A 24,755-nucleotide genomic window follows, 5' to 3' on the forward strand; every position below is an offset into this window, starting at 1 on the left:
TAAAGTGACTGCTTTATTTCAATGCATTAAACAGTGAACAGAAACAATGAAACACGGATGTGACTGGTAAAGCCATGAAGATCTGAGACTGCAGTGTATTAAACAAACATCTGCAGGGTCATTTGGAGGATCTTAATTAGGATGACTCCTGTGTCCTCAGAAGAAACAAAAACACAGTAACGTGTAAAACCTGTGTGCATGTGTGCAGCATTTATTCATGTTAAGCCTGTGGGACTTTATAAAACAATGCAGCATCACAATAAGTGAACCACCTATTTATCATGGACACTGTCAGCTCTGTGGGTGTGTGCATGCCCCCATTAATCACAGTGGATTGGTTCCACCAGCGGGACACTCGGATCTCAGAAGGGGAGCCAACTGTTGCTCTCACATCTTCTTCTGTGGTGAGAAAAATCACAGGGGACTTGAGGTGAATTTTGACTTTTGCACTAAATTTACACTTCCTGCTAATTTTCCCATTAAGAGTTAGTGCATCTCGATTTCAGCTGTCCGGAGGTATGCGCTAATGCACTAATACCACCCTGCTGACTTTCAATGGTGAAGCTAGAGGACAAAATAACAGAATCCCAGAGTCCAGTGGCATTACTTCAGGGGCCACATGATCTTTTAGAACTGGGATGACTTTACCAAACATCACTAGAATGACAGTGCAAGCACATTTCACACTAAAAGTACTGATAATATCCCTAAAACATAATTACCAACATCATTTAACGCAGGCCAAAAATTCTGCTTAGTAGTTCACATGTCACAAATGTCACGATTCTGCTTTAGCAAGCTTTGCTTATATGCAAATTCATATTTAATATGTTTTTTAAATTGTCAGAAGCTTTAATTTTCAAAAATATTTCAGGCAATTATTTCATGGTTGAGCATAAAAACCACTCTGACATTATTTTGCTGCCATCTCCTGGAGTTCATTTATTCCCACAGTCTTTCTTTTTCTTTTTTTCTTTTTCTTTTTTTAAGAGGGCTGTTCTTCTGTCATCATACTCCTCAGTAAAGACTCAAAGATCCCTGTATACTTTTTTTGTGTAATGCTCAGCTACATTTAGAAAGAAACTCATTATAGGCTACTATAAACATCCTTATAGCCCCCCAAAAATGTTTCTTTTTGTTATTTTTCTATCTTCTATCATTCAATGTGTGAAAATGTTTGTAATCCAAATTGCTTAAAGGTAGCGTTTAGGTTTATTTATTCTGTATTTATGCTAAGATTGTGCTCCCATCATTTAACACATATAGAGTTTTAATACCTCAGTGCTGCGATTCTTCTATTTGCGACAATCGCTGCTTACTTCCGAGTTAAACTAAGAAAACGAGGACGAAGCCTACATTTCCCGTCGGCCCCCGCGGTGATTTCTCCGGAAGAAAACCTTGGCTTTTTCCTTTGCACTTCCTCTTTCCGTCAACGGAGTTTAGGTAGGATGTCTACTTTCTGATCCCCGTCCTAAAAATCTGTTCTAAATCCAGATTTAATTAGGCCATCCGCTTTAAAAAGACATTTCTAAATACGGAACAAGTGTATAAGACTAAGACCTAACGAGCATTTTAACGACAGACTTTTGATTTTAAGTTTTTTTTCGTGCTTGTGTGTCCCTGTTGGGCGACATGGCGCACTTACAGCGGTGTGCTGGTAGCTAAAAGGCCGGCAGCCTTTCATATGAGCAAATTTGGCAAGCTGCTAATAATTAAATTTGTATATACTCCTGTAAGTGTTGGAATAAAGGAAATTTGTGTTAAACCTGAACCGTTACTTTAACAAATTGACTTAACGGAGGCTAGCTTGGCGGGCTAACGACAGCTAGCATTATGAGAGATGTATTACTGCATATGAGAAGCCAAACTCGCTTTGTGCAGTGTTTCAGCCACTATACCGACAAACATACATAAGCTTTAAGTTAAAGTTCCCATAAAGGAAAACTTAATGTGATTTTACATTAGTAGCAGCCCTGTTAGCATTTCATATGTCAAGCCGACAGATACGTGTCTGTTTCAAGCTTTTAAAAACCAGTGGAACTCATTAAATCCTCACATTTAAACTCAGGCCTTTGAAACGTTTTCTTTAACTTGCTACTGGTTAAATGTTTGCTTTAAAGTGTTTTTATGTATCATAAGTTAAGGTTGGATCCATTCAATGAGGTTTAGCTTTAGTAATTACTACACAGGTCTGCTTAGAGGGGTAGCCACATGTTTCTCTCTGTTTTGACCTGTTTGATGGAGATGCTGGATTTAATTTTATCCTGTATTAAACAAGACACTAGAATGTAACTTTTTTTTTTTTCATTAAATGCTCTGTTTTTCAGTACACGATGGGACGTGTAATCAGGGGACAGAGAAAAGGTGCGGGCTCTGTGTTTAAAGCCCACGTCAAGCACAGGAAAGGTGCTGCTAAACTCCGTCACATTGACTTCGCTGAACGCCATGGTTACATCAAGGGGATTGTGAAGGTAATTTGATGATAAATCCGAGCTGTTTTGGGCAGTGGTGAGGGTGGACGGATTTGTAATGTCTTTCCTGCTGGTTTCCCCTTGCAGGACATTATCCACGACCCTGGCCGTGGTGCCCCCCTGGCCAAAGTGGCCTTCCGTGACCCATACCGGTTCAAGAAGAGGACGGAGCTCTTCATTGCTGCCGAGGGCATCCACACCGGACAGTTCATCTACTGTGGCAAGAAGGGTAAGACGCTGAGCAAGGGTGTATGAGCTGCTCTTAGATTTTCATCTGTTGCCATGGATCTTTCCACAACGTGACGCTAATGCATGAATTATATTTCTGCGTCCGATCTTACACCATAGCTGGATCCCCATTTTAACCTTACGCCACAACCTGCTACATAATCTGGCATCCATCTCCTGAGAAATGTAACTAAACATCAGGTCGACACATAAAAAGATGACTTGAATGGCGTGGAAGGTTGAGGTGTACGGATGAAAGTAGTTTCCGGTTACTGTGCAAGTTATGACATAGATTTCCCACAGAAGTCTAAATCAAGCTTGAGAAGGAATTTTGGACCTCTGTCTCACTCAGACTCTCTTTTAAAGTTCCTGTTAAGATTGAGTGGCTTCAGAGGTGGCAGTAGTTCCAGGGAGCCATGTAATGATATGATTTAATGTTTTCCTGTCATAAAGTTAGTCACAGGAGTAATGATCATATGTGATATAGGAGCTGATAGAATATGCAACATACAGAGCAACTCGACAAGAAGCTGCCTGAATGTTTTCTGCTCTTTCATAGTTTGGGTTAGTGCTGGACACACTTGAGATCTCAACTTCACTCTCTGTGTTTTCACTCATAAGTCTTAAAGTCCTTGCAGGATGTAGCTGTTAAAGTTGTTTTTTAGCTTTAGTCAAAGTGTAATTACACTACTTGATTACTTTTATTTGTATTTCCTTCTACATGAATAAAAATCAGCATTTCCTTCATTGATAATGGTGCTGTTGTGCAGAGAGTCAGCTGTTTGGGACTGCCGTGATGTTTTTTATTTTAATATCTGCTGACAGAAACTCAACAGTTTGAAGGCATTTACACACTTTTTTTTTAAACTTGGTATCTGTAGTTTTGGGGCTGTGGTCCACACTTGTGCTTTGTGGGGACAGAAGAAGCACCCAGTACCATGTGTTTGGTAGTAGAAGATGGCGACAGTTGCCCTCCTGTACTTGTTATGGGGTTGGAACCAGCAGCTCTATTCTGATATATAGGTCAGGACTTCAGCTGTCCTCAGCCACACTGCCCACTTCAGGGGGATCTCTGTTTTCCCCTGAGACTTTTAAGTTGTGGTTGTTAAATGACAAACATGATAACAGCAATTTTAACCATGAAGTGTGTAATGTTTGAGCTTTCATCTGCATGGTTAAATATTTTCTGGTCTAAAAATAAATCTGTTCCATTGGTGGTCCTTGATGGAGAAGATGGATAAAGTTATCTGAATGAACCACAAGATGTTTTAATAATAATTTTCAGTCTCAGTGTTGGTTCTAATTGAACTATTGTCTTATTTAGCTCATTAAGCAAAGATGAGCATCCGTGAAAATAGCAGAAGAATCCTAGGGTGTAATCAGAGGGCGATTATTTGCTTTTGTGCTGTGCAGCACCTGCTTATCTGCTGCCTCGTGTTTCTGTTACATTTTTTGATTACCTGTCTTCAGTCAGCCTCCAATGAAACGCGAACAGAGCTGTTGCTTAGGTGACACTGTTTTCAGATTGTCAGATGGAAGTTTGAAGCTTGTCCTCTCATCCCTTGTCCCACAGCTCAGCTGAACATTGGTAATGTCTTGCCCGTTGGCACAATGCCTGAGGGAACCATCATCTGCTGCCTTGAGGAGAAGCCCGGTGACAGAGGCAAGCTGGCCCGTGCTTCAGGAAACTACGCCACAGTCATCTCCCACAACCCCGAGACCAAGAAGTCCAGAGTCAAGCTGCCCTCAGGCGCCAAGAAGGTCATTGCCTCTGCCAACAGAGCCGTCGTTGGTAAGAAAGCGTAACGAAACAGCCGCGCATTTGATCTAGTCTTTGGACTGAGGAAAGCGTTTAAACGTGTCTGCCCTCCTCCTGTGGTGAAGGTGTCGTTGCTGGAGGTGGACGTATTGACAAGCCCATCCTGAAGGCTGGTCGTGCCTACCACAAGTACAAGGCCAAGAGGAACTGCTGGCCACGTGTCCGTGGTGTGGCTATGAACGTAAGTGAACATGAGCGTACCGGCACTGTGCTGCGATTAGAAACACATACAGGACTGCAGGCAGAGCAGCAGACAGATGCATGTATTTATGCATTGAACTGAAAGACATGTCATGTAGGCAGATAATCAGATTGTTATTTTGGGCATTGAATCTTTAGAAAAGTTACTATGGAGCCCCATAAAAAGTCTCAGCACTGATGCAGATGATTGCCTGTTCTCAGAGGTGGTGAAGATAATAGCTAATCACTCGGTATTACAGTTACCCTAATGGGTTTCCAGAAGAGTCTGCAGAACTCACACACACTGCAATGAGTCTGTGGGCGGGCGAATCTCAAAACGTTTAGAGGAACAACCTGCTTTGAGGTTTTAGATGGTGCTGCCTGTGTTGTCAGAGCACCAACCACATGAAGAAAGTCCATGTTTGAGCCTTTCTGGTCACAAAGAAAACAATCTTTATTGAACATATGAAATAAAGGCCTGTTGGTTCTGATTCTCAGAGCTAAGAGGCTGGTGAAAGGATGTTTATCACAATACCTGGTTGTGTGCTTGCTGTTAAATTAGTCAGTGAGGAAGAAAAGAGTAGAGGATGGATTCCCTTTTGAAAGTCCTCATACTAAAGATGCTTCTCCCCCCCCTCTCCTGTCCTCCTGCAGCCTGTTGAGCATCCCTTCGGTGGTGGTAACCATCAGCACATCGGCAAACCCTCAACAATCAGGAGGGATGCACCTGCTGGTCGCAAGGTCGGTCTTATTGCTGCCCGTCGTACAGGCAGACTGCGCGGAACAAAGACCGTCCAGGAGAAGGAGAACTAAATCTGACCGTGTTGATAATAAAAACCTGTTCCAAAACATTTGATTGGCTGAAGTCATTCCGGAGTCCACACCACATACAAAACAATGAACCCCATTTCAGTGAGGTGGTTAGATGAGCAGGTTTTCCTTGTGTGAAACTGAGTAGTTGCAGAATTTTAAAGGTGAAGCTGTGATATTATAATCTGAAGTTAAATTTGACAGTGTTGACTTTGCTCAACAAGCTTTCAACATGCACAAACTTTGGGGAGTTTAAAAAAAAAGGAATATAGTGGGGGGGGGGTTCTTCCTGAGTTGTGATAATCAGGAGCAGGTGTTTCAGCTGTCACACCATCAAAGCTTTAACACAATTTAAAAAAATACTCAACAGATGTTTTTTAACCCTGTTAAGGCTAATTAGTTTTTAATTTGAAACAATTTGTATACAAGTTAGAATTTGCATCAGGTTTTAAAGATTTAGTCAGATTTACTGGGGGAAAACAAATCACACTGAGGTCACCAGTTATTATTTTACTGTTTGGTGACAGGAATAACTTGTTATACCAAATCCCTTTGTCTTAATCTTTGTTTTTAGGTTATGGTCTTTGAGGAGCGAGGGTCGGAGTGTTTCCCTTATCTGAAAGATTTCAAAAGTTCTTTGGGGTTTTTTGGAAAACAAAATCAATTTTAGCTGCTTTAGTGTAGTGACCACTTCTAAACACTAGAGGGCATCTTATTGGGCAGGTGATTGAACTTTCAATGCATTGAAGTATATAAGCAATAAAATAGCCTGACCTTAGTAATTCATCCCTGCTCTCAGCCTTCTGAGTGTGACCCAGAAATCAGTAATAGTGAAGGGTACGTGGAAAACAGACTGGAGACTTGATGGAGGCGAAACAGCCACGTGATTGGCAAGAGTTTGTTAAAGAGACTTAATTATTTTGCTCTTGTGGCCACTATGTAAGATTCACACTTTCAACAAATACTATGTGCTTTTCAAAGTATGACTCCCTTGAAGTTGGGCCTTTATTAAGGCACAGATTCAGTAAAAGTCACACTGCACACACAAGTTGTTTGTGGCAGTTGTTTGAAGAGCTAGTCTTTTTTTATTAAGTTTTGTTAAACAGTTTAGTTTTTAGTCAAACATATTTAATTGACATTGTAAAAGGAAAAAAAGTCTCATTTTACTACATGGCTGCTACCTCGCATCTTCGGTGGGAGGTACCAAAGGGGAAGGGGAGGAATTGAGGATGTGCAGTTCAGGAAATGAGTGTGAGTGTCTCTGATAGACAGAGATTTGAGACATTTTCACAGCAGTCAGGTTTTGGCCATCAAAGCAGGAGCACCACAGCTGTAATTTATTAGTGGTAGATTCCATTTAGTGGTGGATTCCATTTAGTGGAGACCCGTCCAGGGACAAATTGATGTACATTTATCAATTAACCAATCACTCAACAGAACAGTTCATGCAGAATCGAAAACAAGTCAAGTATCTTCTGAACTGTCCAACGCTTAAAAATGACACGCAGGCAAGATTCCATGTTCTTTATTTGCTAAGGGCGCAATGCTTTTTTTTTTTTGTTATATTTCTGTGCACAAAAAACCTCACAAAGTGAAAGTCCACATCGCGACTGTAGCTCCAGAATTCAACGTCACACCATGGCCAAAACAAAAGTCGGCAAAAAACAGGGCGCAGAACTCTGTACAGTCAAATATCTTCTTTAAAAATAACACAAGGACAAAAATGTTCCTCTTAAATCAAATTCTATTTTTTTAGTGAAATACAACAAAATAAATTCTATAAAATAAGAGCAAAATATTTAAATATAATACGGTGGGCAGAATATTTTCATTTGCAGGAGTATTTGGTATGTTTTTGACAAAATAAAAGAAAAAAAAATGAATAAAAAAAAGAAAATTACACGCATTCAAGTTACCAATTAAATACAGTATTTACTGATGTTTACCTTTACTCCTACATAATCACAAGTTAGCTCAAGTTGCAACATGACTAACCAGCCGCTATTCTTACGGTAAAACCCTGCTGTGGGACCTACTCTCAAAGGTGGGGATGGGTGGGGTTAGGTGGGGTGGGTGCTCGCTGCTGCTCAGGATCAGTCACATCATCCCAAACCGCAGCCAGATGCCAAACCTGACCAGCTCCACGGCAGAAAGGAGGCCGATGGGCAACAAAGTCTGTCTACGACTAGGCTCTATTGAAGAGACAGAAGCAAACCACACAGTCTATTATACACCAGAAAGCCCAGTACAGCAGTTCTGTTGCATATGTGTTCATTTTCCTATAGATGAAAGCTAAAGTTGTCTAACCCACCGAAACTGACTGCCAAATGTGAAGTTGGAGGATTATAATGTGCAATTGAAAAGCCACTTATTCATACATTGGTTCCAAAAAAACAAAAAAAGTATCGCCCTCTTTGTAGACAGGGTAGATGAGTAGAAAAAAAAGACAACCTAAAGGGAAACAACACCCCTCTGGAGATGTGGATTAAGAACAGCTTTTAGGTTGTTATGATCACAAGTCTTCCCATGGGCTACACTATTCTGGTGAGAAGCCATGCTAAATGTTACAGCATATTAACTAGAGCTTCAGAAAGGATTGAATTAATTACCAGAACCAAAAAAAAAAAAAGAAAAAAAGAAAAAAAAAGAAAAGTGAGAGAAAGGCAATGAGTTTCAGAGCAATGTTGCATCAATGCTGTTTCACATCAACCAAACACCATTAAAGTCCACCCAACCATTCCACGTCTCGCAGTAAAACCCAACCACAGCTCGGGGGTTGATTTGGCGTGGTTCGTAAGGTTGCCAAGGAGCTTAAGAAGAATATAATTATGATGATAACAATGCGTCCTTCTACAGGTGAATGACCAGAAACCGTCCGATGGCAGAACAAAGTTTTACTGCTGAGCATGGGTGATAAAACAAAGGAGTTGTTGTCTTCTTACAGTTTTTTTTTCTGGGGGGGAATTTTTATTATTTATAATATCCATTTTGTTTTTCATAACATCTGCAACATCTCCCAACAGCAAACCACACAGAGTTATGCTACTGGGGAATCTGAACAGTCAAAAACATTAACATACTATGTACACCTTTTCGTCGTGTAGACAAGCGCATCAGCATCGTCAGCTCCAGGTAAATTTGTTTTTTTCGTTATTAGAACTCTTGTCCACTCCCTCGCCTCTGCAGCCGAGAACGGGCCCCTGTCACACAGTCAGGCGGCCTCAGGTCAGGGGAGAGCGTCTCCCGCAGGCTGTCGGGGGGAGTGGGGACAGTGGAGAGAGAAGTGGCCAGGCTCTACCCTGCCCTGGGGCCAGAGAGAGAGAAAGAGAAAGGTGGGACCCGGCGAGAGGAGAGAGTGGGACGATGGAGGCTCGAGGCACAGCAGAGGAAGGGAGGGGGAGGTTACTCCTTAGGCGGGGCGGGCGCTGGGGTGGAGGTGGGGGCGGGAGCGACCTCCTCTGTGCCCTCCCAGTTCTCTTGTGCTCGCGGGCCTGTTCCTGGAGTGGTACCGGGGGCAGGGGCGGGGGCGGAAGTCTGGGTCGGGGCTGGAGTCGGAGCGGAGGCCGGACCGGGGCGCTGGGGGTTGTTCATGTGCTGAGCAGCAGGCCCGGTGTACGGCTGCCCGTGAGGGTGGTTGTTCTGTTCGGGGGGAGAGCGTGGAGAAAAATCAGCACATCATATAAGAAATGCACTCAAATGAAAACATGACATGCTTTAATTGCATCCACAGCCACGTGTTTTATGCACGTGCAACGCTGCTGGGGCCAATAACTCCAAACTAATCTAAACTGACAGACCTCACCTCTGCTGCTGAATCAGTAAAAACATCAGAGCCACATTTCTTCACTACAGTCAACATGTGCACCACAGATTGTTTTTAGTCCGTGTTTGCTTGCTGTAAATGCACTAAACAGGAAATTACCCTGCCTTTCACGAAGCAGAACCTATAAAAAATTTTAAAAAAATCCCCATCTATGACTAGTAATGTATGTCTTCAGTAGGGATAAATGCCCTGACAGCCACAGAGTCACTCAAGGTGAAGCCACATGCCGCTTCCTGTCTACATTTTACTTGCACTTGACCTCAAAGACGGATGAAGTGTTTCTGATGAAAGAAATGAGCCTGGTGTGGTAAATTACTGAATACACAGACAAAACGTGCCAAAATCAGTGTAAAGGGATGAACTCAAGTACAGAAGGACACAAAGTTGTCTGCAGTACAGCATTATCACAAACTGACAAACCTGAGTCACTGATTGTGTGAGTGCTTGGGCACGAAATAATACTCAGGAAAAAACACTTTTCACCATGGTTACCAGCATCATTAACAGATAATACAAGACTCGCTACGGGGATGGAAACCACTGTCTAAGACTGCGTTCTTTTACCTGTGCAATATGAAAACTCGAGAACATCCTGTCTCAGAGTGACACTGAAAAAACACTTCACAAGCTCCGCACTTCTGGGATGGATTTATTTATTTATTTTTGTAAAATCAGGTGTCGTAACCCCTCCCTGAAAAGTTTCCAGTTAAGCAAAAGTTGTTGGCAAACAGAAACTAGGAGATGTCATATTTCTGTGTCCCTGTTAAATCCAGAATTCATCTTAAAGTCTTTCCTCTCACACACCAAAGTTCAGAAACCCCATGTTCAGCTGTGGACCGAGCTCCCAGTTTGAGTATGGGAGACAAATACTTGAACTGTACTGTAAGATTATCCTTTTTTCTTTAGTAAAGAGCTGGATACTCTCTTAGTTATGCTGCTAAAAGCTTAGGCTGCTTTCTATTGCAAGTTCTTTTCCTCACATGTTATGATTTAGAAAGATAGAACATCCTTTGATGGGAATGGGCAGTAAGCTGTCCTCTGAGACACTACCTGCTGAAACTGGGTTGTTCCGGGAGAATGTGGGTACAGAGACGTATCCTCAGGTGGGGAGGAGTCCTGATCATCGGGTGCTTCCTGTTCATCTGGCTCCTAGAATAAAAGAGATGAATATATGTTTGTAATCACATATCAAGACAAAAACTGGAAATGTGCTCATCTATTTGAACAAAGTATAATAGTCTGACATCAGAGAGTAGCTTGTGTGGGAAAGTCAAACTTCCTACTGTGTTGTCAAGTAAATAAGGTTTAGGAGATTGAATTATGTGTGTGGGTGGCGTCTACAGCTGAGAGCATGAAAAAATGGAGCTAACAGAAGGTGCACATGAACCTCTACTGTGGAGGCAATTTCAGTGCGTCGTTTTTAAAGGACAAGGCTCATTGGCATTTGTACTTTTATCATGCTATATCGAATAACATCAGCCTCATCGTTTTACAGTCTTATCTCTGAGGCAAGGTCAAGTACACATCAACATTACAACATGATGTAACGGACAGGACCTGAAAGCTATCTGAAACATCACGAGTTTATAAACTTTTCAATTTAGCTTTTGTTCATTATTTTGTCACAGATTAAAACTTAATACTATGAATATGATAAGTTCTGGCTTTTGATTTGATCCAAATAACAAAACTGACAGCTTCACATTAGGGGCTGCTTACGCCTTTAAGAGTAATGTGCAACCTTTGAGATCTAGAAATGTACAAATCTGCAAAACAGCGGCTAAAAAAGCACAACGGCTTAACAGTTAAAATACTGTAACTAGCATTGAATGCTCAAGTACAGCTGAGGCTAGGAGATGCAGGTGGCTGGCCGTACCACACTGCAAGTTGGGGAGGAAGCAAAAACTGGCAAAAGAGCACTAGACTGAGATTGAAGACTGGCTATGTCAGTGCTGCTGAGACTGGGCAACAGGACAGGAAGAGAACAAAGATCTGTTCACTGTGTGCAGCTGCGTAACATGACTTCTCATGCTTAGTTACACTACATAGCATCTCATATCTCACCAGTGGCCAGTACACCTTGCCTTTTACTTGAACAGCCAAGAAATGATTTATTTATTTATTTTTTTAAATAAAATATCATGTACGCTCACAATCTGCTTTACCTACGCAGAGTGGACATGTACAAAATTGGAGTAGTTTACTCTAACTGCACATCCTAAATTATTTACATGACATTTATATTGAAAATACATGCAAAAGGCTCATCGTCATAGTGTTTCAAGCCTCTGACTAATCTACAAGAAACTCAAAGCTGTGCAATTCGATTTAAACTAGTGTTAAATGTGATGGAAGCTAAAACTGTTGTTTCTCTGCTGATTCTTTTGGTAGGTTTTGTCTCACTTCCTTCTTTTATGTCGTGGTGCCTGGAATACTGACCTTCCCTGGGCTTCCCTGAGTACACTTGAGCTGTGTATGGAATATTACAGGAGAAGTGTGTCATTTGACTGGATTTTCCATTCATAAAAAAATATATACAAGTAACGCATTTTAAGTGAAAACAACACAATCATATCTGTGTGTATTGTGAACTGCAGCCATGTAAACAACACAGAGTCAAACATGGTAAGCTGTACTTTAATCAAGCTCAGTTTCTTTTAGCTGAGCACTTAGATTCCAGATAATTTACTCTCTGTATGTTTAAAAAAAAATCAGGATACAAAGCTAAAAATACACAACACATTTCGTGCGTAACTACAAGAGGTAGAGAAAATGGTAAATTACAAATTTTCTGATCGGCTTAATATTCGATTAATCGCCGTGTTAGTACTCATACATATCCACATGTTAAATGCTGGTCATGTTAGACCATTCATTTGGGCTATTTGTGTTGAAGTGATGTGATACACATTCACATTCAGCCTCAGTCTTACAATATTTTTTCTGTTACCTCTCCCTAAGACTGCAAGATAGTGTTAAAGAGAATCTGTGGGTGTGTACAGTACAAGGTTAATGGTATTACCTCCTCGGGACAGAGCTCACAGGCCTTGGCCAGTGTCATACGTGCACTGTGAGAGCGCTCCAGGAAATATCCGTTGGAGGTCTCGTTGCTCTGAACAGGAGGTGACCAGTTGTTGTAGGTGTACTGTGGATTTCCTGTGTATGGCCTCCTTTCCAGCTCATCGCCCAGCCACTCCACTGCCCACGTCCACTTTCGCTTCAGGTCACCGTTACTCTGTACAGACAAGCACAGAAATGTAACAAACGTTTAAATGTTTTAAAGCTTCCAGTCTTTTCACATGCCAAAGCACATCAATATACCTCTTTCTTGTTGTTATGTTACTTAGTGCTTACTTTGGTCTGCATTAGTTAAAGAGAGACAGCCTGTTTACCTGTAAGATCTGGTAAGCCACAGAGCAGTTGCTGAAAAGGGCCACCATGCACTTAATGCACTGATAAGCTCGTTTCTGATAGTGGTTCTTGGAGCGCTGGATGGTGTCAAAAAGCCCATCTCTGTCATCGGGAATGCCCTTCAGCGCATTGTGAATCCTACACACACAAAAAGAAGCAAAGGAGAAATTTAAAACCACGTTCAAGTTTAAAAATTTTAACTTTCTGCACTCAGCAATCAAGTCTGACCTGTGTGTTTGCCAGGAGTCCTCGATGAGCAGGATTTGTAGCAGCAAGTCCAGGTAAGGCCTCAGCTCATAGGTGTACGAGTATGCCACCTGCAGACAATGTGTACAGTCTAATTACAAGCACTTGTAGACGTTTATAAGTAAGAAACCTATGGAGTTCTGAATATCATGTTGCTCTGAAGAAGCATTAGATGTTTACCTGCCAGAGCAGCTCACTGAGCACAGTGGAGGAGAACTGAGGGTTCTCCCAACAGCTGAAGCGAAGCAGCTTCACTGTCTCTTCAGAGTTGCTGCAGTCCTCAATGATCTTCTTCACGTAGCTCGTCCTCACAAACAGGATCTCTGCCACCAGCTGCTGCACAGGCATCACTGGAGCCGTCAGGTTGGTGTCCCCATATGGGTTAGGAAGAGGGGGATTACCTGCAGGAAATACAAAACAAAAGTTAAGATGGACTATCCTACAAATGCAGGCGGATATTAGCAAAGTCCCTCATTCATCATCTTTGAGAGCCCTCAGCTCCAAGCTGTGCCTACACAGCACAGAGGCTCAGAGTGGCTGTTTGTCAGTCACTAGATCCTGAGCAAGGATGAAAATCCTCACTGGGCTCTCACTAACCCTTTTCACACAATCACTTGTTCACTTTAACTGAGCTCATACAACTTGTGCCTAAAAGGAGAAGGGGGGGGGGGGGAACCCCAACAACTCACCATTGATGGAGGACTGCATGCGTGAAGAGACATCACAACAGCGAACCAGCTGAGAGACGACAGTGTAGAGCTTGCCCAGTTCAGCATACTGATACTTAATTGGAGGGCCAGGCCCCTCGTCCAGAGCGACCAACATGAACGTGGCAGGAACATTCAGCTTCAGCAGTTGCGTCTTTTCAGCCAGGCCTGCATGTGGCAGGAGTAATGACAGGTCAGAAGAAAGTAAAAGCATTCCAAGCACCAAATAACTTTAATTATTAAAGAACTGAATTATAATTTACATAAAATTTTGTAGAATTCATTGAGGAACAAATGTACATAAAAGCTTAACAATCTCTGTGCGCTCCTTACCCAGATTGGCGTACATGACAAAGAGGTTGAAGTACTGCTGCAGATGACGGCCGTGCTCAGAAACTTCTCGTCTGAGCAGGTTGAGGACAGCTCTCAATAAGTGGTCACTTAGACTGAGGTTATCACAGCCCTAAAACACAAACATGAAATCAGTTGGAGTCCATCAAAGGCATCGTGTTAACATGTGAGGCCAGACAGAGCGAATTAAAGTCCTTTTTCCAGTGCCCAGATGTAAGCCTGGCACCAACCTGAGCTGAGGGTCCAGGCGAGGCAGTGGGGGAGGGGCAGGGGCCATCTTGCAGGGAGAAGTGAGCGATGAAGACAATGAGCTTGGCAAATGCCCCACGGACCTCAGCGCTCGGGCACTCAAGCAGGTACTCAGAGAACCGGTTAGGATAAGCAAACAGAACGTTGTGTGCAAACCAGTAGCGTACATTCTTACTGTGTCTCAGCAGGATGCAAAGGGCATCATACCTAGAGGGGAAAACAAGATAAACATGTGTAAACAAGGGCAGGAACACTTGAGGGGGAAAAAAAAGGAAAAAAGAAACAGCAAGGCTCACCAGTCACTGGCAGGACCCCGTACTACTTTCTTGGTGTGAAAACCTGTGCTGAAGAGAAACCTAGCAGCCAGCTGAGCACTTATCATAGCAATCTCCTCTGCCTCTGGCAAAAGGTGGTCTTGTCCTAAAAGAAAGAGTAGCGGTTACCAAAACAAAGAAAATATTCCATGTAACTGCAGCTAATTCTTCAATGCTTAAACATGCAACTAAGGCTTCACGCAACTACTTCTCCTTAAAGTAACTACTGCACATCAACAGAGCTGGCTAAGAAACACACAAAGGAAGTGAAATATGCAACTCCACTGGAGTGTGTAAATAGCAAACAGACATTTCCTTTGTTTGGAGTTAGATGAAACATGAAATGCACATAATGAAACAGCAGATGGGAAGTTGTCGGCTCACAAAATGAGGCAGCAGCTTAAAGGCTCAGAGCAAGCTCAGATAAAATGTGAAACTACCTAAACTGACACTGTTTTCTTATTTTCTTATGATCAGAACAAATTCTGTGTTTTTGGGGTTATGGCATCACTGGGCTCTGGTTCAAATAATAATGCATCAGAGCTTTGTAATGCCTAACACAGAGGTAGTGCAGTATTAAGCAGTCTGTGCTGACCTACTAAACATCAATTTTTTTTTTCCCCTCCATGAGAATTTTATTTATAAACATTGAGTTGAGTGAGATATAATATATACATATAATTTTTTTTTAGGCATAGATTAGTGATACAAATATTTTTGGCAGCAGCTGTATCTTTAAGAGAGAAGCTTTGAAACCCACAGATCAGATACAATGAGGAATTAATCAAAAAGATCAAAGTAGGTTTCAGGGGGAATTTAAGAGCACGGCCATTACTGGAGGAACAACACAATCTGTGCATCAGTAATGAAATATATGCTATTATTTTTCATACAACCTGTCAACATGAGTGGATGGTTGGACTGTCTTATCTGAGTATTGTTTATTTTATTCTCGCTGGTATCATTTTATCGATTGCCTGTTTTCATTGCCATCTTGTTCAGGTCTCCCTCTCTTAAGAGGCTTTCCAGATTACATGGACCTTACCTTGATTAATAAAATGATCAAACACAGCTATATTAGCTGGTGTTTGCAACCTTGATTTACCAGCATTACATCTGGCAGCAGATGGCTTTGTAAACATCTGCTACAGTTAATGTTTCCAGTATTGGAACCATGTCTCAAAAGGTCTGAGCAAACATAAAGCAAAAAGAAACTAGCACTAAACTAAACTCTAGCTAAAAAGAGTCATTCGTTTTTTCGGATCCAAAGAGTTAGCTCTGAATTTACCCGCACACACAAAACTGATGCATACCTGGAGGAGGGTTTAAATAGACACTGTTACAGGTCAGAAGTTTCTTAATGAACTGGAAATATTCCAGGCTGTATTGCATTCGGTTGTGCATGAATTGGACGTTCTGTTTGCGGACGCTGCACTCGATAACACCAGGCATCTTGACCTGATGCGGCTTAGTGGAGGAGATATTCAAGTCCGAGATGTATTTGACAAGCTCGCTGTCCTTGTCCATTGAGTCCATACGTTCGTAGAACAGGATGTAGGCATTCCACCAGCGTTTCTGCCTCCTGTACGACATCCTTTTCATCATATGATCAAAAACCTCGCCCATGTATTCCCCTCCAAAGCACTGGTTCTTCATTTCCTCCTCATCGTCCATCTTGCACTCAGTCACATCACCATCATCAAATTTATACCAGCGGTTCTTCTCACCATCACCCCCATTCCTCTGGATTATATACGAATAGTAGTGTCCGCCACTGGCCTGGCCTGAGTGGACCAGCACTCCCACCAGGCGATACTTGGAGCTGCCTGGTGGCGTCGGTTCAGAGGGCTCATTCTGTTGGATAACCTGGTTTTCCGGATTTACGTCGTCGCCTTCTAGCTTGGCCACACCTGCTACCGTGTACGGCTCCATGTCGAGCTCCCTAGGGAACTCAAAATAGTCATTAAACTTGATGGCACACTCCCTCTCCCAGTCGTAGTCGAAGCGCTTCAGCTGGATAGCGAGGACAGGAGGCAGCTTCTTGATCAGCAGACGTTTCACTGTGTCCACCTGACAGGGAGAACAAGCATCACAGATTATCTACGGCTCCTTTAAAGCAAAAAGCATAAAAACAGGTGAGGAAAAGGGAACTGGTGAGAAGTTAAACAGAGGACAACAAAGTTTGTTTAGATTCAGTGTGAAAATGATGGTAAAAGTTGGCGTGAATTTCCCATGAGCAGTTACAAGTAGAGGTGGGAATCACCATACATCCCACGATATGATATTATCACAATATTTAACTCACGATACTATCACAATATTTAACTCACAATATGATATTATCACAATATTTAACTCACGATACGATATTATTGCAATTTTTAAAAATATTTTGCGATATTCAGATTCTGTACATAAAGGTAAACGTTTTCAATATTCATTTTATCTAATATCAAAGTCTCGCACTCAGTCTTTCTCTCATTTCAGTCAGTTTTATTGTTGACAAACTGAACGGTTTGTATTACAGTCTAGTCCAACTTAACTGAATGCAACCATCTGGTACAATTATAGCTATTCTGAACTATGCAATATGAAAACTATGCAGCCCCTTCAGCAACTGAAGAATTTGAAAGTAAATTAAAACAAAATATAATTTTACATTAAATAAAAAAGTTTTAAACTTAATTAAAATAAAACATGTCTTAAATTAAAATAAGTACACTGTCATGTTTATTGCTGCCAAAAAAAAAGTTAAACACATTTGGACAGTGTCAGGATTCTTGCTTAGAAAAAGGATTAACATGCTCTGAAGTCAGAGCAGTTCCAGTCCACAAAAACCTTTTTTGTAACAAGATATCGATTTCTGCTGTCCCTGTATCGATACATTATTAGCAAACAAAATATCACGATACTACACAGTATCGATTTTTCCCCCCACCCCTAGTTACAAGCATCACATACTAAACAGAAGGACACCAACTTCTCACCTTTTTGTTACACTTCTCACAGTGGTAGGCGTTTGCTCCTTCCAGCAGATCTCCTTTTACATACTGCTCCATTGAGTCCAACAGGTTCTGATGGTTTCTGATGTCTACATTGAGTGTTGTGAACGACTCTTCACACTCATATCTGACAACACATTTTTTGTGGGTTAAGTATACAGTGTCTTAAACTGCTGCCCATATTCAGTCACCAAACACAAAGTATGTGTACTTACCTGTGTGGGCATCCTTGACAGATTTTCTGGTCAGCAAAAGATCCTCCCAGCACCTTACTGAGCATGGCAGGGTGGCCCAGTGCTTTTAAAGCCTCGTCTAAACTGTCCACCAAAGAGTTGAAAAACTCCAGTGCATCATGCTGTTCCCTCAAGTTAACTGGCTCACCCCATAACCTAAAACAGGAAGACACGGATACATTATGGTTGCTACGTTGGTCGCCTTGCTAGCAAACATTGACACCACCACAGCTCTGAAAGCATTTATAGCAGTGCTGAGGGCACAGGCACTCAGATACAACATCAACTTCGACGCTGGTGTAGGAGTAAAAGACGTTGAAGCTGGAAGCAAAGAAATCAACAAGTTTCTTTTTCCCCCCTTTCGACATCTTTTTCTTTTCAGAATAACTGTATAATCTGGGACACACTAAGCTTCTATATTGATGTGGCATTGACATTGTGGTAAAAACGGACATGATCATAGACTGCGTCTTCAACTCAACCGCTGTGGTACCCACGGCTGGCTGAAAACAACACAAAAATGCCGCCTGTGGCAGGAGATCTGACATAACTTCTGGAATCCCCCATTCGCAAGGACGAGAACATTTGGTATAAGAGCCCGCTAGACTTCAGGAACAGGTAACTAGGCAAACTGCTGATGCTCAAAACAAATGAGTCTTTGCAATACCTGAACTGTTTCCAGAATCCCCTAGGGACGTAGTACTGCAGTCTGGATGCAGCCAGGTGGCCAAAGATGACCTGCAGGTGACGCAGGACCCCGATGTTGTACTCTTTCCTGTCTTCTGACTTACTGGAAGGTTTGTCATCAAACTGGTGATGATAGCTGAACACCTCATCACGAGGATCTACATTGCTCTGTGGAAACAAAATACGCAGGTGAAATATTGATATCCACATGTGTCATTAAATCTAAAATTGTTTATCGTTTTTAACTGCTGCTGTTTAGTTGGGAAAACAAATCATAGCAGCTAAATGACAACTGGGAGGGAAAGTCACTGTGTGAAGTGATTTGCTATTTGGTCTTGTAATTATGCTGCCCTCAGCTCCAAGCTCTACCTACATGACCTCCATGCTTATAGTTGGCCAGTCTGTCAGTCACTGGATGCTGATAAAGGATGAAAACTGGGACTAAATCTCTTGCAACACAAACTCTCACTGTACCTCATTCTCCTGCTTCTCATCCCCCGACATGTCATCATCCACATCGGTCCCCGTGCCCTCAATGGCAAGGATGCCATTGCGGATAGGAGGGATCATGTATAGCTGCTGAATGACAGAGTTCATGTAACAAGTGGCCCCAGCGTTCTTCAGACCTACAAATCCTTTGTTGGGCCGTGGCCCCACTGGAGGCAAGTACTCCCACTCTGTCAGCGTCTCACAACCTAGATGGAGAACAAAGTAAAAACACCCTCATGTATACTGTAATTTACAAGCTGCTTGGGCGGCGTCATCTCTAAAGCCAAAGCAATCTCCATACCTAAATAGTACATGTCAGTCAGAGTGTCAACTATCTGTTTCAAGTTGCGGACACAGCCAACAGCCAGCGCCACGAGGAGCTCAAAACCAGCATTGATGGAAGCAGGAGTGCTGCACACTGGGATGGCCTGCTCTGTGGGGAACTCGCCAGTCTTCATGTACTGCAGGTAAACATTAGATGCTGGGAAGATGAAGTCATCAATCAGCTCCTAAATCAAGCAGGAAAAAAAGGAGAAGAAGAAGATATGGTTTCTTAGTGATGTTATGTGAAACAAGAAAAATACAGGATGGACATATTCTCATTATAGTAGCACTGTTTTCATGAATGTGTGTTTCACCTTAATGAGGTTTGCTCCTCCCTTCTCGCAGCCGATGTAATACTTCTTCTCTGGGGTTTGGAAGGCAAGCAGCTCTTTGGTGACTCCAAGGTGGCCCTCCAAGATCGTCTCCTCCACTCCAGTTTCCCCTGTCCTCTTCACTTCGTCCTGGCAAATGAAAACATACAGTACAGCCTCACTTCTGCCTTAAATAACTAGTTGAACAACAGCATATATTATGATTCCTTACACATTTTACACAGCTAAAACAAATCATTAACAATGATTAAAAGGCTCTTTTACCCGTATTCGTTTCAGCCAGTCGATCTCATTGTTGAGCAGCACCTCAGCGTTTGGCAGGTTGATGTTGCTATTGTAGGCATAGTTTAATAAGTGTCTGAGCAACGTGAAGTAGTCCCCAGCATGCTTGGCTCGCTCTTTGGCCGTACTCTAGAAACAGACATGGATTAAGTTAGGATTCTGTTGTGTGGACTGCAGTGATGTTATGGTATTAAAATACAAAAGAAATATAGCCACTCACCCCTAGTACAGTAAAGAGGAGGGTGATAAAAAAGAGAAGGGGTCGATGGCCCATACAGCACCTAGTTGCCATAAGGAAGAACTGCTCCTGGGCCATTTGCCGCACCGATCTGTTGAAAACAGATTTCAAAATCAGCATCATGTCTCCCCCACCCAAAGCTTAAATCTCATGCCTCAGAAGGTGGCTAGAATGCAAACTGGTATCCTTACTTGCTGTGGCAGTGTAGCAGCAAGTCTATGATGAAGGTCTGCCATGCCTTCTCTTTACTGAGTGTGTCCAGAGCTGTGGGCATGAGGGCAAAACACAGTGTCATCACCTCCAGGGCCTCACAGCACACCTGCTCATCCTCTCCATCTGGTTCCTTTGCTGCATTCGTCTACAAAAACAAAGACAGATAAAGGTCACCAGGCTGATCAAAACCTCATATAGATTTAGACTTTTGCTGATCAAGCTTTAGCATTCTTTCCTCATACATCAAACACCTGATGGCAGACAGTTTAAAGTGCTGCTGGAACACAGTCAACAAAACACATCAGCATTCAGAGTCATTTTTACCTTCTCATAGATTTTGCTGATTTCCTCATTGGAACTGAAAACAAGCTGCACTGTACCACAGCCTGATGCCCACACAATTTTCTGTATAGCACGGATCACACAAATGTCCGGGATGTACTTCGATGCCTGGAAGAAATTCTAGTGAAAAAAACAGTTCCAGAAAATCTACTGTTACAGACATAATAGCTCAAATGGGTCTACTCATCCAGTGTTTGCTTGAATATATTTTATGCTTTTCATATCAACATATAATAATTATAACTATATATCAACCTACTTATGTCAGCCCTTAATCGCAGCCCTTTTAATGCTTATAAACACATTTGCCTTTATCATAAAAAATAATTATTTATTTTATTTTTTTATTTTTTTATTTTTAAAGGTAAGATACCGTGACCTCCCTAAAAAACCAAACAAAAAACAATTTAAAGAAATCAGTTCCTTTAACTTATCTCACTAAAATTTACCTCATCAGAAATCTGCTGGGCCAAGCGAATGGCTACATTTCGTAGCATGCATTCTGAGGCAGGGTTGGGGATGTTTTGCAGGGCACTCTGGAGGACCAGTGCCTGGTCATGAGTAGCCTGATTTATCTGCAGAGAGGTGTTGAGAAAGAAGCAGGCACGTAAGAGTATGGCAAGCATATGTGCTAGTGTCAAACAAGTAATACAGGTTTGTCTATGTGTGCATCATGAGTGTGACCTAACCGGAGAGACAGGAATATTTCCCTCTGCATTAGGCTGGCAGGCCTCAGCAACAGCCTTCACGTGTCCAAAGCCTACTGCAGTCAGGAGGAGCTTGGCGATCTTGAGCGCATTGAGGTAAGCTCCACGCCGTGTCTCCATGTCAGCAGATGGGAGGAAGTTGTTTCTGGTGAGCATGCTTAAAACCAGGGGCAGACCACCGCTTTTCAAGAAATTATACTGGAAGTCGCTGGCATCCTCGCCCAGAGTGGCACTGGCTGGCATCAGCAAAGCATACACAACCTGGAACGCACACAAGAAAAAAATCAATCTTACATTTTTCTAGCACGCCCCACATCCAAGAATCAAACAGGTTCAAAAGCCACACCCCACAGCCTTTGTCAATTGTTGGGACTGAAAGTTTAATCTGGATGAAACAACCAGCATGGCAGCTTCAGCAAACTCATTTTTAAAAACACATTCTCAGCAAAAATCATATTCATCCAATGTATGTTTATTTCATTTTTCTCCCTTGCTTGTCAACTCCCCATAGGCAGTGACTGCATGCCCTATTAGTGGAGGAAAAAAAGTTCTTTAAAAACATAATGAGGGCTGGGAAAAAAAAAAAAACCCTAACAAAACTCACTCCTGTGTAATATTCCTATTAAATACAGATTACACTATAAAATTACAGGTGCCATTGGGGTTGTTCCACTGCTGGTCAATGTACAGCAGCATACATTATGCAAATCTGATAATGAAGGGTATATAGATAAAAGGGAACACAATGTATAACAAGGCAGGGCACAGTGACACTCACCTCAATGAGGTAGAGCACTTGTGAGGGTGAGGGGCCAAAGAAGCGTGAGTCCAGAGAAGGACTCAGGCTGTTCTCACCAAGCTTGGCATGGTCCAGACAAACAGCTCTCAGATTCTCCACTGTAGTGTTATCTAAGGACAAAGAAACCGCACAAACAAGACCACTTAAAATAACACCGTCTGTGTGCATTAGCATAGGAGTACATTATCACCAAGCAACCTAGGTGTGTAATATTGTGAGCACAGGTGTGTGTAATACCTGGGGGCATGAGTTTCATGAGATCTCGAGCTCCATCTCTAAGCAGGGGCATGTTAAGGTTACACCCCAGGTCGGCCACTTGCCACAGGAAGGAAATGTAGCGCAGATGCAGCGACATAATCTAAAAGAGAGCAGAGGGTGTTACAGTACGTCTGCTTACATACTGAGCAGCACATAATTGCATTACTGCATCATATTTAGAGGGGTCTGATTAACTATCAAGTAGCACTTGTTAGTGCTGTACAAGTATATGGAATATATATGGAACATGGAAACTGCATGTGCAGCTTATGCAGAATCTATTCACTTTACTTACCACACCCGGAAGACAGCTCTCCACCTCAGGGTTGGGGCCATCACTGTAGTGGTTACCGTGGTTACCAGGAGAGCCAGTGGATGAGTCAGATGAGCTGTCTGGACTCGAGGGCATATTGGCACTCACCTGGGTCAGCTTGGCTGTGATAAGCTGTATAAAAACAGTTACCGTGCAAGGAAACATTTTTATTTCAAAGTCTTAATATTGGTATAGGCAGCGTTAATGCATTATTAATAAAGAGCAAAAATAAATATATTAGTACATATATTAGTACAAAAAAAATAATCACAGTACAGCAGCTTCATCAGAGTGATTCTTTTGTCAGTCCAACAGAATATCACTCTCTCACCGTTTTGTCCTTCAAATTGAGCTGTCCAATCAGCTTCCTGTCGTCAGCTGGATCAACAACCTCTCCACCAATAAAGAGCTCGATCTTGGTATGGGCAGCATTTGCTTTTATCCTGTTTAGAATACCACGCCGAACCGAGCCAATTGTGTCATTTGTGTGTGACCAGATATCCAAATCATCCACCTGTCGACCTTGGTTGGGGAAACGTACAATCAATGTGATATGCTTCCCACGGAAAGCTCTGCAAGAAGAAAAGAGTAAAGAGGTTCAAATAACTGAAATATAGTAAAAGTAATGTCAACACCTTACTTATCTCATGAAGAGAAATGTTGCAAAATGTTTGTGCTGTAGTTTTGTTTTCATGTCTCATGTTTTTATTTGTCAATCGGATGACATTCGACAAATGAGATATGGGCATTTATGATAACTGAATCAATGATGCAATTGCGACAGTACCTTGACATGGGCAGTATAGTCCTCTCTTCATGATAGTCACTGTCACACTCATTGATGTACTCCTTAAGCACAGTGAGAACTCGTACCATGCGGATGGCCTCCTGACGGGCACAGTTAATGCTGTCTTTATCTCCATCTAACACACAAAGGGTGTCGTAGGATGCCTTCAGGCGGTCAAAACATGACTGGATGAAGTCTTCGTGAATTTCAACCTAAAAGGGGAGACAAGAAAAAAAATGGTCAAAGACTTCAATATTACTAATGTATATAGTACATTTGTTAACTGACACATGCGAACTAACAATTTGGAACAGCAGATGAAACAGTTTCTCTAACTGAGAGAAGTCACAGTACCTGGTTAACTTGTAGTTTTGGTCCCAGATTGGTATAGATTTCTTTCAGCAGGTCTATGGCTCGGTTTGCAATGTCGTCACTTCCTTGAATCACCACCTGGGAGAAAACAGAAGAGCTGCAAGTCAGTCTTTAATACATTCATGTGTGTGGATGTCTGAGATAAGTGCACAGCAGCCTCATCTTTAAAGGCCATGTGAAAACATTAACAACCCAAACATCAGGTAGTTGTGTGAAGCTTCAAAGCTGCAGAGCATGCACAGTAAATCTTTATTAAAGCACCTAAACAGAGAATTTGTAAGTTAGACATCTTAGCTCTGGGGCACTAAAGTGGCAAGAAAGGTGAAAAAAAAAAGAGAACGTGATTACAATCTTCAAGGTACAATTTTTTTTCTCCTAAATCAAATTCTCATGACCTTAAAAAATAAATGTTAAAGAAAAATAAAATGTTCATGTGTGCCTGTTGCAACTTCTCTCCTCACCCTCCAGAGATAGTCCAAGCCTATTAGTTCCAGGTCATCCATCATGTAGGCCCTGCGCTTTGCTACCAATTTCCCCTCCCTGCAGTTGACAGCCTTGAAGAACCTCTCAAAGCACTTCATCCCATTCTCTGTCAGCAGAGAGGGATCCAACTGCAAAACATTGTTCTCAAAGAAGTCCTTATTGATGTCTGGGTCCAGATCTGGCTCGTCACCCATCAGTTTGGAGTACCTATTAAGTGATGGGAAAGAAACACATCGTTCAGAAAGCATACTTTGTGATTATCAAATTTCAATTAAGAAACTAATT

General features: G+C 42.1%; 2 protein-coding genes across 13 annotated transcripts in view; one reads left to right on the forward strand and one right to left on the reverse strand.

The window, feature by feature from the left end:
• Window positions 1-1,304: 1,304 nt before the first annotated feature.
• On the forward strand, window positions 1,305-5,549 carry rpl8 (ribosomal protein L8). Its single transcript, XM_086267122.1, has 6 exons — window positions 1,305-1,443; window positions 2,328-2,471; window positions 2,559-2,700; window positions 4,273-4,491; window positions 4,584-4,699; window positions 5,353-5,549. The coding sequence occupies exons 2-6, from the start codon at window positions 2,334-2,336 to the stop codon at window positions 5,509-5,511; spliced, it is 774 nt and encodes a 257-aa protein (XP_086123248.1). The 5' UTR covers window positions 1,305-1,443; window positions 2,328-2,333; the 3' UTR covers window positions 5,512-5,549.
• Window positions 5,550-7,017: 1,468 nt separating this feature from the next.
• usp9 (ubiquitin specific peptidase 9) overlaps window positions 7,018-24,755 on the reverse strand; it is a 41,696-nt gene continuing 23,958 nt past the window's right edge. For 7 of the 12 annotated variants that reach the window (XM_086267110.1, XM_086267112.1, XM_086267118.1 and 4 more), the window contains 31 exons: window positions 24,449-24,677; window positions 23,970-24,065; window positions 23,616-23,827; window positions 23,160-23,400; window positions 22,811-22,960; window positions 22,495-22,615; window positions 22,237-22,367; window positions 21,441-21,719; window positions 21,201-21,326; window positions 20,734-20,871; window positions 20,388-20,554; window positions 20,179-20,287; window positions 19,941-20,087; window positions 19,659-19,805; window positions 19,322-19,529; window positions 19,006-19,226; window positions 18,512-18,699; window positions 17,827-18,000; window positions 17,597-17,738; window positions 15,923-16,679; window positions 14,592-14,715; window positions 14,277-14,502; window positions 14,029-14,158; window positions 13,678-13,863; window positions 13,169-13,389; window positions 12,971-13,059; window positions 12,724-12,880; window positions 12,354-12,566; window positions 11,771-11,800; window positions 10,382-10,480; window positions 7,018-9,147 (listed from right to left, as the gene is read on the reverse strand). In XM_086267110.1, the coding sequence (XP_086123236.1) occupies window positions 8,911-9,147; window positions 10,382-10,480; window positions 11,771-11,800; window positions 12,354-12,566; window positions 12,724-12,880; window positions 12,971-13,059; window positions 13,169-13,389; window positions 13,678-13,863; window positions 14,029-14,158; window positions 14,277-14,502; window positions 14,592-14,715; window positions 15,923-16,679; window positions 17,597-17,738; window positions 17,827-18,000; window positions 18,512-18,699; window positions 19,006-19,226; window positions 19,322-19,529; window positions 19,659-19,805; window positions 19,941-20,087; window positions 20,179-20,287; window positions 20,388-20,554; window positions 20,734-20,871; window positions 21,201-21,326; window positions 21,441-21,719; window positions 22,237-22,367; window positions 22,495-22,615; window positions 22,811-22,960; window positions 23,160-23,400; window positions 23,616-23,827; window positions 23,970-24,065; window positions 24,449-24,677 (5,695 nt within the window). In that variant the 3' untranslated portion in view covers window positions 7,018-8,910. The remainder of the gene's footprint in view (window positions 9,148-10,381; window positions 10,481-11,770; window positions 11,801-12,353; window positions 12,567-12,723; window positions 12,881-12,970; window positions 13,060-13,168; window positions 13,390-13,677; window positions 13,864-14,028; window positions 14,159-14,276; window positions 14,503-14,591; window positions 14,716-15,922; window positions 16,680-17,596; window positions 17,739-17,826; window positions 18,001-18,511; window positions 18,700-19,005; window positions 19,227-19,321; window positions 19,530-19,658; window positions 19,806-19,940; window positions 20,088-20,178; window positions 20,288-20,387; window positions 20,555-20,733; window positions 20,872-21,200; window positions 21,327-21,440; window positions 21,720-22,236; window positions 22,368-22,494; window positions 22,616-22,810; window positions 22,961-23,159; window positions 23,401-23,615; window positions 23,828-23,969; window positions 24,066-24,448; window positions 24,678-24,755) is intronic. The other 5 variants (XM_086267119.1, XM_086267116.1, XR_015125417.1 and 2 more) reach the window with 4 other exon arrangements.

Source organism: Aulonocara sp. 'chitande type north' Nkhata Bay, linkage group LG16 (assembly GCF_057382095.1).
Source record: "Aulonocara sp. 'chitande type north' Nkhata Bay isolate Kocher_YH1m ecotype deep benthic linkage group LG16, A_spYH_male_GT1.1, whole genome shotgun sequence".
Taxonomy (NCBI): domain Eukaryota; kingdom Metazoa; phylum Chordata; class Actinopteri; order Cichliformes; family Cichlidae; genus Aulonocara; species Aulonocara sp. 'chitande type north' Nkhata Bay.